Consider the following 14562-nt stretch of genomic DNA (forward strand, 5'->3'; position numbering starts at 1 on the left):
TACAATTGCCAACATTTTATTTAAAGGGATTGCTCTTCGTCTCGGGAGATTTTGCGAACAATTGTTACAGGTATGCTTCTGCTTACCAAAGAATTTATGAGACCGTTAAAAAAAAAGCCGTTCGGAGTTTTAATAGTTCTACCTCTCAAAATAAAAGACCACCTTCCTAAAGGGGCTACCTTTTCTGGTCCCGTACGTTCACTCTTACTTATACCTCTATTTATTACACGACTCGGGAAGTCAGAGGGCCAATAACTAAAATCAACCAATCAAAATGCTCTATTGTCGGTCAATATTCTCTCAGTATTGGACCGGGCACTGTCCCGAATGGTCCCAAATGATACCGCACTTGTGTCCCTTTGAACTTCAGTCGTATCATAAATCTCTTATTAACCAAGCTTGCTCGGGACCGTACTGGAAGAATATCGGCCCTCGGTCTTTTTTGTACGGACCTCGCTGCGCTCGGTCCGTACTGTCAAGACCACGGGCCGATATTCTCCCAATACGGCCCTCGCGCTTGGTTAATAAGATATATATATACAACGGCCATAAAATGAAAAACATCATATTCTGAAGGTAGCGAATTCTGTCTTTCAAACCAGGAGTCACTAGTACACTATACGAGTAGACGTCCACCGCAACTGTGTTCTGTACCTAACCCGGCTCCCTTAGGTAAAGCATATACCAAGATGTTTAACAGTGAACTGCTACTATAACGAGGTGATCAGCCAAGTGACCGGCAAAAGGGGTTCGTTGTGAGGCGCTCTTCTCAGTCCATACATTTCCTGTTCCTTGTACTGAAGAGTTTTCGCTTGTTAAGGATTCAGTATTCGTATTTTTTCCGTTGCTTTATCTTATTCTTGGAGGGGAGTTACATTGTAGTTATTGCCCACTTTCTAATTTAGGAATCTTTGTTGTTACGCACCAAGTTATCGAAGTTACTCAAGCAGTCCAAACATCGTCTTGTTTGGACATTAAAAAACAGTGAAGTCACAGAAAAAAAGGCGTGAAAACTTAGAGGATATCCGTCACCGATGACGATAATGATGTCTGAGATTTGCACTAAGCACCAATGCATCGATCAATAAAAAAACATGGGCTACTTTATCATGTTCCACCGAGAAATGTAGTTTATATTTGCCAGTTTTCGCCGGAGCAGCCTTCTAGACATCTACTTCTCTCCGTCTTCGCTGTTGTCGCCGTCGTTCTCGCCTAACCCAGCAATTTCTTCTTCACTTCCGCCCAAGGCGCGCCAAAAAGCAATGGCCACCTGACGCCACACAACATATAAGAATATGAATCGCTGAATTTCGATATTGATGATTCAGCATTACGGGCTTTGTAGAGTGCAACCTTAAAATCAGTATGCATATTCTCCATACTGTTCGTAATACATTTTCTAAGTTGGAGAAAAGGAGAATTTAACAATCAAGACCTTCCCCTGGAGACAACGAGTAGTATATATTTACGAGAAAAAACAAATTGACACATCGATGAGACGCCACGCAGGTTGCATTAGTTGCACCTTACCTTCTCCGCGTAATCCTTTCGTTCGGTAGCTGGAAGAGACGATGCGCGCTCTGTTAAGGAGATTCAAAAGAAAGGTGATTTTCAAGTCTAGTAGTTTTGCAACGCTATAATTAAAAATTTTCAAATTTACCTACCCTTCATGACCGCTAGTTTTTGAAATAATTCCTCAAATGATTCATTGTCGTTTCCATCACTGGCGAGGCAGCTAAGCAATTCGAGATCATCAGTTGGCAGAGGGAAGACTGGGGGAAAATAAATTCTTCGCTTAGAATACTTCATTGGCGCAAGGAATTATACCAACCCTATCATTCGGCACCAGTTTTGAGACCATCTCTTAAGAAAGTTTTGGTGATAAAGATATCTTCTTTAGTGACCTTTTTAGACCCTTCGTATTTCTACTATCATTATTGGTAACGACAAGCTTTGTGCGGTCCGAAATTTTGAGGTTTAAGGAGCCTTTTCTTTTCTTTACAGCACAGCACGTGCGTTTTTAGTCTCTGTCCTGTTGCTAGCCGTCCTATACAAATCAACAATGACTTGAATCACCAAATACTACGAGGTGTGAAAAAGGGATCAACAACAGCACATCAGCTACGCACTTGTTTGGTAAACAAAATATGCTCTTCTGAAACGAAGTCTTGCACAGTTAGAGGAAGAAAACACATCCTGCCATTCAAAAATTTTTTAAGGAAAATACAGATCAAAAGTTAATTTTTTTCAATGAAGTTTTCTGTGGCTTCGCCAGGCATTCAGATTGCCACTTTTCGTGGCTTGATTGTGTTGACACCAGGTGCTTCCAATTGAATCCACTCGGATCATTAAGTGTACAAGCAAACCCTCTTTTAACAAACCTGGTGGCCGCTCGGCTGCCGCAGCTTGGTCGCTGTTTAGTTTTTCGTCGTTGTTGAGGACAACATCTGCCTGTTGATTCTCTTCAGAACTTTTATGACCCCGTGAATTCTCTACAGATAATTGAGAAAAGCAAAAAGACAGTTAAAGCTTTGCCTTTGGCTTGATGAGCCAGCAGGAGAGTTTCTTCTGAGATAATTGCCCCCGAAGGTAAACCATGTGTTGCGCACTACACATTGATCATTACCACTCAAATAAAGAAAAGTTGACTTCTCATTTCTTTTTAATGCAATTTTGGAGCTGAAGATGAACTTTCTTATATTTTTGTGCTTTTGCAACTTGAACATGCGAAACAGATTGGTGTAGGAGTCATTTAATTCTTTACAACCTTACATCAGAGTCTTAGAAGTATATATATTCTACATATATACTTTTCTCTATACTTTTCTTTTGGTACTGACAAGGAGAATTTGTTTAAAAGTCAAAGCTTCTTTGGTTGGCGATCATTTCTTTTATTCTCTTGATCTTAATTGATGATTCAGCAGTATTTATATTTTCAAAACAAAAATTAGTGAAAGAAACCTACGATGTTTTGACGGACATTGTCGGATGTCATTGTCAAGTAGAGGTGTAGCTTTCTTGTTGCAAAAACTAAGTATATTTCTTCTTTCTGACATAGATGTCAGATTTTAAAAGAGATATAAGTATATAGACTTCTCTGATCTTGAAAAATTCCCCTTTTCCCTAGATGCTTGCTGTGAAACCATAAAGACTACGAAGGGGTTTCACTGACGTTTCCAGCTGGAAAAACTCTACAAAAAAAACTCTACTAAACTCTACTAAAACTCTAGGCTAAACTCTACACTAGATGGTCAAACCAGGTGGGCAAATCCATCCTCACAACCAGTCAATTTGCCCAGTGCCCCGCCCTTAATGGAACCCCTGACTATGTCAATTATTTCTTAAATAATTAACACTATTGCATATTCTAAATATGTTACAGTACTCAACCTTGCATTTTCATGTTTGGCCACTCTGCACATTGAAGAGCCTCAACCACTCTATCAATCCCAATCTTCTCTCGAAAGTCATCTACAGTCAATCAGTACAATTGTTAATTTCTTTAGTATGAAGTTCATATTACACAAGTATTTTCAGACTATTTGTAAGATTGTACATATATGTCTTTCTTGTCCAAAGAAGTTCTAATTATATGGAAAGGAATTACGTAAATAAAATTCCATGTTCATTTTGGTCACTATTTGAGTATGAACACAAATCCAAATGTCAGGAAAAGTCAAGCTAGCATAGATTTCCTTTCTAACTAGTTCTCAACCAAACAGATTTTGCACCACAGCCTTCTCACTGTTATGTAAAGGGATGATAACATGTCTGGCTCAGAAAGGATACTTTCACCTTACCTTCTTCATCTTCACTTTCTTCTTCTTCAGAAATCATTTCAATGTATTCAAATGAATTATCCAAACACCACTTAACTACCTCTGATTTAGAGATTTCTAAAAATTCAAACACACAGAAAAGATGATCAGAGTAATAAGAGTAACTCTGATTGCAAAGGTAGCAAATTTTTACTTTTACATTCTGTAATGAGTTGTTCTCCATGTGAACTTGATCTACATAGTACAGAAGAATTTACTATGTTCATTGACAGAGTTTTCAGCCTTGAAAACACATTTCAAGTAATTCATTTCTATCTATTTCACTCTGGTAAGAAAATAAAAGAAGAAAATATAGTTGGTGATACTACTAAAGTGATAATTGTGTACCTTCACTGCTGTCTCCTTTACCAGAGTTAAGTAGTAGTAACACAGAGGGGTCCTGTTTCTTAATATATGGCAGCCATGATTTCATATTGTTAAAACTTGATTTCTGAAAAATAAAAATGATATGCACTTACATATCTTTATTTGTATTCCATACTACATAAATAGTATGATTAGGGTGTCAATCAAACACAAAACTCTTACAAACAAACCTATTTGTATTATATAATTTGGATATATCAACAAAGTTGAACGGTAAATTGGCCGTCGTCGGAGCAAAGGGCTATCGCTCGAAACGTCAGTTTTTGTAATCGTTACGGTAGCCAATTTACCACTTCAACTTTGTTGATATATCCAAATTATTCCGTTACTCCCACCGATGCAGCCCCAAATAGTTTCTTTCGAAACTATCAGCCTTTATCTATTTGTACTATCACTATTTAAGAGAGGTGCATTGTGTCCATGTGTACATTTATGCTACAAAAACATAATTATTATCTTTTCCATGAAAATTAATGAGCATGCAAAGCCAACATGTCCATAGATTTGCTATGTCTGATTGTCACATATAAATGGAGCCTCCTTCTTAAATTTCTTGTTAAACTGTTGTTCAAGAGGCAACACTGGAGTTCAAATATGACTAGCTAGTAAAACCATTGACCCTTTCCCTCCTAGAATCTTGTTGGCAATTCTCCCTAGTGTCTGCTATAAATTTCTTGGATCAACTAATAATATCCCCAATTGCTCTTTTTCTCTATTTCCATCATTCTTTTTGCTTGATATTGTATTGATATCATAGTGAGAAATTCTGTCTTGGTCACACTTATTGGAGTTATGGGGCCAATATTGTCTTAAACAAGCTAAATTTCAAAGCCACTACTACTGGAAAAATAATTATTTACATCCTGAGCTGTAGTTCTACTATACAATAAAGATTAAAACGCAGATATCATCATATGCACTACTAATGACTTACCTCTTTAAGATCAAACGCAATAATGACACTCTGGAAGTTCATGTTGGCAGCAAACTCACATTGAGGAGGGATAGAGCTCACAGAACATGCACAGAGTTGTACATCTGCTGTATAATACTTATTCTCTATTTTCCATTGGTATGCACTCAAAATGCCATTTGATAGCTCTTTTGGAGATGAAATTTCTGTCTTACACATTTCTGTCGAAGGAGGAATGGGATTCTATAAAGTCGAGGATTAATTAAAACGATCGAGAGACAACGTATAAGTAATGAACACATTTCTAGCTACTTCCCTGCAACGAAAGAATTTTTCATATCGAAAGTTTTTTACCACGAATAATGTCTTCAGGGGAAAGAAACGAACTACAGCTGACTACCAGGACTTGGCCAATGTCATCCGCCATGTTGGACTTTCGATTTACATAACAACGAATCAAACAGGTGTATGTGCCGCTGGCTCAATCTTTTGAGCACTGCGTGTTCATTTGAGATATTTACAACATGGTTGCTTGGAGAAGGAGACGCCAAAAGTCAATCTTCCCTGAAATGGCGGTCTTTTGAACTTCATGAGCACTAAAAGCTATCAACTGGTCTACTAAGTATAAATCGTCACACTTAACATGTTTTCTTTGACAGATATTCAGCCAGGACCGACTGATATCGGAGAAATTCTTGTGAAGGTAAGGAGTTTTTAAGTTTGTGCTTCTGCCTGCGAAGAAGTTTGTACAGTAGTAGAATGGAAGTCTATGACTTTTAACTTTTTAACGCTCTGTCTTCCCTGTCCTCCTTTTGACTGAACTTATGAATTGATCAGGATCTTGAACTTTACGAGAATCTTAGAATTTACTTGTTTCTGCGGATGATATTATCCGGGTACAGTTGCAAATAAGTTTAAACACAGCTTAAATATTAGCTAGTATTTACCTTTGTACGTTTTCAGACGTTAAGTCTTTTTTCCTCGTTTCGAACCAAGAGATCAACCTTAGGTTTCAGGAGAGCATAAATCAGCAGCTAAATTCCATGGCTTAACTAAATTTTAGACATTCATACTTACCAATTACTAAGCTTAAGAAATCCATTATTTACCATTACGTGCGTTAATAAAAAAACAGCTGAAATGGAAATTTTGGACTAAGGGGAATCGACAAACAGACAAACAAACTTTTTACTTTACTGGTTTTCTCACTGCGAATGTTGTAGTGGTATTTTTGCTTAAAGCTTGTCCATGGTAATGTAGATGTGTTACACTGTTTGATAGTGAACGGACTACATACATGTATATGTAGCTTTACGTGTAAATTTATTTGTTGTACAGCACTTAATAGTATTGATAGTAGAGAAACAAATGGCTAAGAATGTTGTCAAGCTCAATTTCTCTCCTAAAAAATTCCTTGTATGTAGGATCTTGACTTCAGTTATTTGAAGGAAAAATCTGAGTTCCCATTTGTACTCAGTCTGACTGCTCATTTTTTACTGGTAACCCCTTACCATATTTGGGTAACATGGGGCATTATAGCAATGAAGAAGAAATGTATGATGCACGATCCTCGCAGTAGATAGCGCTATTTATGCAATAGCGAAAATCAGACCTGAAAAAAATCAGGCCTGTACGGGACTCGAACCACTGACCTCTGCGATACTAGTGCAGCGCTCTACCAATTGAGCTAACAAGCCAACTGGGAGCAGGCCGTTAAGTTGATTCGTAATAAACCTGTGAAAGTGATAAATCAGATACAATGAATATACGAAGTTCATATATATATATTTTTTTTTTTCATATATGAACTTCATATATTCATTGTATTTAATGAAGAAGAACTTCACCAGGATGGACCTATTGGTCAAATGTGTATAACGATATACAAGGGTAACGATACCAATATTTACTCAATTTATTTCAAAATAATACTGATCAAAACATCAATTCAAGCAGTGTATCTGTGGTGTTTAAATGAGGGCTGGGTTAACGTTGTTCAAGTGAGGTAACCTTTGTTCTCTTTCTAATTGGAGGTTGACTTAGGATTGAATTACTGTAGCATCTTATTTCTCCCTATAATAACACACCTGAATCACACATTAAGATCATGAAAATATAGGAAACAATCCCAACTAACTCTAAGAGGTTCTTGATTCTTAAACAAATTCTCTTTGTCGGCACCTTATGAAATGTATGAAGAACAATTATAGAGAATATGCATGTGCACTACTAGGGTCAATAGAGCTTTTTACTGTTGGTAACATAACAAGGGTTGTGTATGTCTCAACTTCTGATTTTCTTTAAACATTGCTTCTTAGGTGCAAGATGATCTGCGACACCTTAAAGAGCAAATTATTTCGCAAGGAGTCTCTACTGAAATTATTGACCTCAGAACGCTTGAGAGTGCTATTGAAAGAACTGAACAAAGTGTCAGGGTAAGTTTGATGGCTGCTGTAGTTGTTGTTTCTCTATATTTTAGCTTTTTAATCTTTTTGTTTTAATATTACATGCAATTTAGTCTCAGTAAATGCATTTGATGAGCTCTGGTTGCCTGATTTACTTGAACATTGTGTGCATAATTTTGTACATGCAGGTGTGTGTACTGATGTGTGGCAATTGCTTATTTTGCATGTGCAGTGGGTGGGAATCCCACACACATCAAGTGCATGTTATGCAGGGATAGTCACAAAGGGTACTCTACACTTGTGTGGACTCTTTGGATAATTTACTTTTTTCTGCAATCATTTTGCATTATCTAGTTAAATATAAGAGGATGTTAAAATTACTATTTTTTGATGCACCAGGATAAAGCTGAGCAGATCATCCACTCCACCAATAACCAAGTGTTAACTTTACCATCACTTGAAGGACCAGTGACTGGTTCAACAAAAAGCAAGCAACAAGAGGCTGTAGGGTATGTCTTTTGACAGTTATAGTAACAGTTCATGCTCTTTTTAGATGAACATGTATTATGAGTATTGAACAATATTGCTCAGTACTTGTAAGATTGAATACAAAATTGTTTTTATGTTTTGAGAAAGCTTAACATTATCCACTTTATTATCCTAAAAATTTAAGAGGCAGTGGATAACAGAATCTATTGATTCTTCATCCCATTCTATATAATTATATTATTTATTATTCAATTATCTTTTTCAATAAAGGAATCAACGTATGGTAGCATTTAAGAGAAACTCTTCACCACAAAAAACAAGGTTAGTCTGATTGTAATCTGATCAAACTATGTCAAGTTAATACATTAGCACCCTTTCCATCTAATAATGTTTTTGTTAGACAATGATGTTTGCCTAGCATTATAAACTGTATCTAGTACATGTACATTGATTTATAGGATAATGGTATAAAATTTCATCTCTTTGTAATTCCAGTTTCAGGAGTCTCTTAGAGCCAATAGCAATTGCAAAAGAAGGGAACAAACCAGGACCCAATGCCCCTGCTCCTGGGAAACAGGTACATGCACAAACCCACCTTTTGATGGCTTGTCTGTTGAAAATTAATGAACCCAGCCTGTAACTTTTAACTGTATTGAGCATTGTTACACTTTTAGGAATTGGGAGTAGTGTCAAATCTTAGTAACACAGAAATCTATCTTACATAGTTATATACAGGTACATTTACTTAGTATAATGATGTGAAAGACCAATTTTGTTGGAAAATCACCATGCACTGTTCTGCAGAGAATTTTCTCTGATTTTGAAATATAACATGGAAACAAAATAGTCAAGTAATTCCCAGTACATTTATTTAAGCTGCAAGTGCTTGAAAATTATCAGACAATCCTGAATTATTCAAATTCATACTGTGATGCATCATCAATATTTGTGATAATTTTAATAATTATTTGTTTTTCAGGCTAGAGATCTTAGAAATTTAAAAATCCTCAGTAATCCAGCTCATCCGGAAGCAAGAAACATCTTAAGTGAAAGATATGGTATTGCTCTTCCATACATTGTGGACAAACATGAACAACCAGCTCAGGTTTGTTAATTGAAGTGGTAGGCAGTTCAAGCTTTTTGTTCTTATCAATTGATAACTACTAATTTTCTTTGTGGTATTTTCCATTACGTATTCCATATATGACACACAGGGCATCAACTAACTTAGTGTCATTGACATTGTTACCACATTTTGATGTCTTCTTCTGTGATCTATGAACAAACCCACAGCAACATGGAATTTATTTGTTTTGCAATGAAAAAGCAAAACAAATGTTAATAGTGACAATCATTTATGCACCACTCCTTCAATAGATCAGACTGTATCTTTCAGTTTAGTATTTAAATCTTAACATACATGCTGAGGGTCCTAATTTAATTAATGGTCAGGTAGACTGTATGTATATGGATTTTATTGAAACCCTTTCTGTATATGGAGGAGGAGTAGTATCTGATAAATATATGATACCAGTCTGACTACTTTAATTGTAAGAATGATTTTTTTTGGACACATTCCAGGTTCTTGGCACAGTTGTCACAGGCTCAACTGTTGAACCAATCAGCACTCTACCAAGAGCTAATAGATTGGACCCCTCTGTAAGTCAAATATCTCTGCAATATTATCTGTCTGGAAGTACAACATGCTTTGGACACAGTAGTAATGGGGACAATTATTTGGGCTCTTTTAGAAACCGTAAAACAGTAGAAAATATTAATCCAAAACCACAAAAGTACAAAACCACAAAAAATTCATTTAAACCAAAAACCGCATGCAAAACTGTCAAAACCACTTAACACTAATCAATTGGATACAGTGGTGACAAGTGATGCATACAGAGATTTCATGCCTATTCAAGATCATCAATTGGAGGTGCATAACCACATCGGATAGTATTTTCGACAAAAACTGAAAACCGTGCAAATCCTAAAAACTGAAAAATCCACAAACTGCACTAAACACCAAAATTGAAAAACTGAAGTTTTCTTGCACATTAAAACATTAAAATTTTAGTCTAGTAACTGGGAGTACCACAGCATCTTGTTTGAACTGATTGCTACACTTATATCCCTGTTCTACATGTACAATGGACTTTAATTCTCTCAAATGTCTACTTTTTGTGGCTCTTAATTTTTTTATTTAATTATAATATTATAATTTGTTACTTTATCATGCTAACTGAAAGATTAGAATTTAGTTGCTTGCATGATTCCACTTTTTGTACATGCATGCAGCTAAAACAATTGTGCTGAGCTAAACTTTTCATTTGTTGTGTTAATTGTACTCCTTATTGTAAACTGAAGAACCTTAAGCAAATCTGCCTCACTCCCAACATAATTATTGCTTTATACACCGAATGCAAATATGGCGTTCAATTTGAATTGCCATTGTTCTGGACTGACTAGCCTCGTCTTCACGTGGAAACATAAAAGGATTATTACATGTGTGAGAGGCTATAGTCAGTCGAGAACAATGGCAATTCAAATTGGATGCCATATTTGCATTTGGTGTATAGCTTTGTTGATTATAGTACCGGTAGCACCCAGTAAGTGTTAGACTTGCATGGAGACATGCAGTTGAACTTTGTTGAAGCTTTATTGTGAAAATAACAGTTCACCTGCATCTGGATTACAGTGTTGTTCATTTAAAATTTGTTTTGCATTTGTGCGTGTACATATTTAACAATTATTCCAAAAGTGCGCGTTGGATATGAGGTGATAGATAGCCAACTTGGCGCTACGCGCCTCGTTGGCTATAATCATCTCATATCCAACAAGCGCAAGTGGAATATTAAAAAAAATGACCCCAAGATAGTAGACAAATCTTGACTTTATTTTTTTAAGAAGAAACTGGATGTTACACTGTACAGATATTAGATTATGGTATATTGGCTTATATACCATAATGGCCAAGCCAATAAAATTAGTCTTGAATTGCATTATTCAATGATCTGGTTTTTAATAAATTTAAATATACCAACTTAATTATATGATTTTTTGTGCTTTTGGTTTAGCTTACTCCTCCTCCAATTACAGAAGAAGATGCACAAAAGGGAATTCTGAGCCTAATAGAGCGTGGGCTGATACCAGTAAGTATGTTCAGATACATGTTGGATTTGTACAATCCATAATGTAAATACTAATTCATATTTTGTCCTAAATTGTTCACTGTGTCTATCTGCACTTTCTGCATTGAAATCTTAATTACATGCACTACTGTGTACCAGTTGAGAAATTTGGACTTCATAGAATTTTCTTTGGGTGGCAGAATGTTCATGAATATAAATGATGATTGAAGGCTTGTCAAACATTATAGGGGAAACCTAGTGAGTACATTATACTCATCGTGGAACCCTTAAACAATGCAGTTATGATACAGCAGGAATTCTTGGGCCATTCATTATTTATAATTTGTCCACATTTACTAGAAACTATAAGCAAAGTAATCAATAATTATATACAGTAACTGTTTTATGTACATGTGTAACTATACAACAAAGATTTTAAAATTCATTTGTAATCTCTAATGCCTGTAAGTATGACAGTAACTCTGACTTGTAACATCAAGCTACAATTCAATTGCTTATTGATAAACTACTCTGAGTAATTGCATTGCATGTTATAGTCATACACTGTATGTTATGTAGGCTAAACTGATTACAGTGATTTTTTTAAAACATGTTTTAAATCTTTTGAGTGGCTAACTCTGGCAAATTGTTTCCCTGGACAGCCTGCAGCAGAACTCACTCTCCAGCCATCACCTGTTAAACATCATCAGGCTCCTGTGAGTTTTACTGATTCTTTGATCTGTTGAGTTACACCAGAACACCAGTATGCATATTCTCCATACTGTTCTCCATACATTTACTATAGTTCTGACAAGGAGAATTTGTTTAACGATCAAGAGCTTTTTTTATTTGTTGGTTATTCCCTTTATTCTAAATCTTGTGATCTAAATGTTTGATTCAGGGATAGTAATGTAAAGAGAAATTAGATTCCAGTGACACTCCTAGGAGTCAAAGGGTTCAATATATGTTTCTGATAAAAGTGCCTTCACTAATACATCGAGCGATATGTTATATTTGTTTTCCATGTTCTCTCCTATTTACGTACAAACAGTTACTGACCAGAGGGCTTTTTGAATTGAAGTTAACAGCAAAGTGCTGCACATTTCAGTTATTATCTACTGTACATCTTAAAGACATTAATGTCAGAGTTTTTCTTGAAGTCCTTTGTGGTATTTGGCACTGATTGGCTGATAACTATGTTGATTACCACAGCACACAAAGTTACTATTTTTTTTTTAACTGAATACAGCTCCATAAAGCCCGGCAACAATTCTCAAGGAATACTGTGCCTCCTCCAAAGGATTTTGTTGGAGGTATGTAAATCTCAATCAGATTCTCTCAAGGAAGAATAACTGGTCCACTCTCTGATAGTTTTAACTGTAAGAAATATTTATTTTTGATTCTTTTTCCAGAAGTATATGGTAACTCACTCCGACCAGTAACCCCTCCCATCTCTGGTTTTAATTGGTTTCAGTGCCCCCCTGTCCCCTCCTTTGTGATTAATTTTATTCTCTGGATATTGTGGTTTGTACAGTAAGCCTTCCCCCTCTTCCTTTGGGATTTCTAGCACCTTGACTCACAGAGGGTATGGATATTTCTTTGAATCACACAATGCACACACTTTTTCTCTAAACTTGTAATGTACATGTAAATTAATGATGTATGGCTCACAACTTTCTGACTCTAGTCTTGACCCAGAGGTCTGGTACGTTTTTAATACTACAATAAACAATGTATATGTTTTATACTAGACAAGTCATGTAACATACTTGGTAAAATATTTTACTGATCAGCATAATTATGATGATGCCATTTATCATAAATTATTTGAAAGGGAACTGGTTAATACTGTTCTCATTATACAGTGTACCTTGAATTTTATTACATGTACCTCATTGTAAATGTTGCTTTTCAAAATGATTGTCTTTTATCCTTGCAGTTGGGGGCTACAACCTCACAATTGTTAAGGTATGAGTACAAACTATAAATGTTAGATAATGAGTAGATGACAAATGAAACAAATTTATGTATGTTGTTTTTCTTATTGGGGAGTTTTAAAGCTTCAATAGAGAGTGCCTGAAGAATTTGGCAATCACCTTCTTTCAGAAATCATTGAACAAGAGATTTCATCAGAAAATTGTGATGAACTAAGTAACTAAGTATATATTAATTATCAGGTACTGGTTGAGGCTGGTAGATTATAATTTGCTCTCTAGTGGAGGGCGCCTGGGGGAACAGGGGTGGGAGGGGTTTGAGGGAGAGGGGAGTAGAAAGATGTGAGGAAGAAACTTAGTGGGTGTGGGAAGTGGATGAGAGAGATGCAAACATCTGTTAACCATCAATCTTTGATCATCAAGGTATATGTATCAGAGGCAGGGGAATAGGTTGCTGTGAGCAGCCAGGATAATATTAGTCCCCTGTATGTTTTACCCACCCCCTCCTCCCTCCCATCCAAAACTGTAATAGCATTACCAGGAGACAAAACTATTGGTTGACAACTACAATATTATCCAATAATACATATTTAATATTATATATTTATTTGATTTTAAATTTAATCTTGATGATAATCTTTTAATGACAGTTGCTAACCTTTCTACCTTGAACAGGAGGTGGGTAACTTTAGACATGCTTTTTTGCTTGACAGATGGATCCGGCAGTAGTGCAAACAGCTCAACAGGCCTCCACTGGTGAAAAGAAAGGGAGAATTAAATCTCCAACAGAACCACAACAACCTGCTCCTGCCATGGTATGTACATGTACCAACAACCATCAATCATGTGTAATAATTGCAGATGAAAGGTTGTTACTGACTCCATGAAAAACTCATTTATAATGGTAATAAAACTGAGTGGACTAACAATCAGGGAGTAATCATGCATATGATTTCATATTGGCTGAGTGCACAGTGCAAGGCTGGTTTGAAATTACAAGCACAGTTACCCTTGAGTTCTACAACAGGAGGTCTAAAATACCAGTTATTTGTGTCAATAACCAAATAAGAGAAACTCATGTAATGTAAGGGGTCATTACAATGCCTCTCACTGATACATGTTTGTTTTTAATATGGACCTCTAACCCTGCTCACTCGAGAAGTTTTCTTCGTTTTGATTGGCTAGCATTGGCTAGCACTGGCCAGGTAATTGATGGCTAAAGGCACCTAATTTTCATCGGCTGCCTAACTGTCTGATTAAAAAATGTTTGTAATTAGACGGGTGTGTTGAAATCAGAAAGTTTGGGCTTCAAACAAGTAATTAAGTTACAAATAAGGGCTGTTGAAAACCAGGCTTGATTCAAATTAAAGAGGAATGAATCAATGTCTTTTATTATATAATATATATAGGGCTGGACTCAAAATGCCAAAATGAAACCTCTTCCATTAAAAGCCATAGAGGGACCTCACATGGTAAGAAAATGATAGA

At 36.0% G+C, this 14562-nt stretch overlaps 2 protein-coding genes and 1 long non-coding RNA gene across 9 annotated transcripts in view; 1 reads left to right on the top strand and 2 right to left on the bottom strand.

Annotated features, from left to right (window-relative positions):
• On the bottom strand, positions 1-6171 carry LOC111344034 (alpha- and gamma-adaptin-binding protein p34-like). 3 transcript variants are annotated; one of them, XM_088755980.1, is made up of 9 exons: positions 6066-6171; positions 5140-5339; positions 4167-4269; positions 3801-3896; positions 3391-3471; positions 2382-2492; positions 1665-1772; positions 1531-1580; positions 1-1270 (listed from the first exon to the last, which is right to left on the bottom strand). In XM_088755980.1, exons 2-9 carry the CDS (start codon positions 5335-5337, stop codon positions 1172-1174), a joined length of 846 nt encoding a protein of 281 aa, XP_088612106.1. In that variant the 5' UTR covers positions 5338-5339; positions 6066-6171; the 3' UTR covers positions 1-1171. The 3 variants fall into 3 exon arrangements, with proteins under 3 accessions (XP_088612106.1, XP_088612105.1, XP_088612107.1); XM_088755979.1 differs by lacking the exon at positions 6066-6171 and adding an exon at positions 5473-5690; XM_088755981.1 differs by lacking the exon at positions 6066-6171 and adding an exon at positions 5473-5631 and having other exon boundaries at positions 5140-5361.
• Positions 5683-14562, top strand: part of LOC148732713 (IQ domain-containing protein H-like) — a 16580-nt gene continuing 7700 nt past the window's right edge. For both annotated transcript variants that reach the window (XM_088755966.1, XM_088755967.1), the window contains exons 1-13: positions 5683-5821; positions 7437-7553; positions 7923-8032; positions 8283-8333; positions 8508-8589; positions 8992-9117; positions 9594-9671; positions 11087-11161; positions 11803-11856; positions 12390-12453; positions 13080-13108; positions 13788-13889; positions 14484-14546. In XM_088755966.1, coding sequence (XP_088612092.1) covers positions 5762-5821; positions 7437-7553; positions 7923-8032; positions 8283-8333; positions 8508-8589; positions 8992-9117; positions 9594-9671; positions 11087-11161; positions 11803-11856; positions 12390-12453; positions 13080-13108; positions 13788-13889; positions 14484-14546 — 1011 coding nt within the window. In that variant the 5' untranslated portion in view covers positions 5683-5761. The remainder of the gene's footprint in view (positions 5822-7436; positions 7554-7922; positions 8033-8282; positions 8334-8507; positions 8590-8991; positions 9118-9593; positions 9672-11086; positions 11162-11802; positions 11857-12389; positions 12454-13079; positions 13109-13787; positions 13890-14483; positions 14547-14562) is intronic.
• LOC148732714 (uncharacterized) overlaps positions 6741-14562 on the bottom strand; it is a 19707-nt gene continuing 11885 nt past the window's right edge. The window contains exons 2-3 of one of the 4 annotated variants that reach the window (XR_015999659.1): positions 13733-13827; positions 6741-6852 (exon numbers count right to left, since the gene is read on the bottom strand). This is a non-coding gene — a long non-coding RNA (uncharacterized LOC148732714). Of the gene's footprint in view, positions 6853-11581; positions 11880-13732; positions 13828-14562 lie in introns of those variants that run through there. The other 3 variants (XR_015999660.1, XR_015999662.1, XR_015999661.1) reach the window with 3 other exon arrangements.

Source organism: Stylophora pistillata, chromosome 4 (assembly GCF_964205215.1).
Source record: "Stylophora pistillata chromosome 4, jaStyPist1.2, whole genome shotgun sequence".
NCBI lineage: Eukaryota > Metazoa > Cnidaria > Anthozoa > Scleractinia > Pocilloporidae > Stylophora > Stylophora pistillata.

Bases quoted from the DNA above. Each gene is read 5' to 3' on its own strand.
- LOC111344034 (XM_088755979.1), bottom strand. From the start codon at position 5,545: ATGGCGGATGACATTGGCCAAGTCCTGGTAGTCAGCTGTAGTTCGTTT. The intron at 5,340-5,472 runs GTAAAAAACTTT...CTCCTTCGACAG, and splicing joins CCCTGAAGACATTATTCGTG to AAATGTGTAAGACAGAAATT. The intron at 1,773-2,381 runs GTTTGTTAAAAG...ATTTTCCCCCAG, and splicing joins GGCAGCCGAGCGGCCACCAG to TCTTCCCTCTGCCAACTGAT.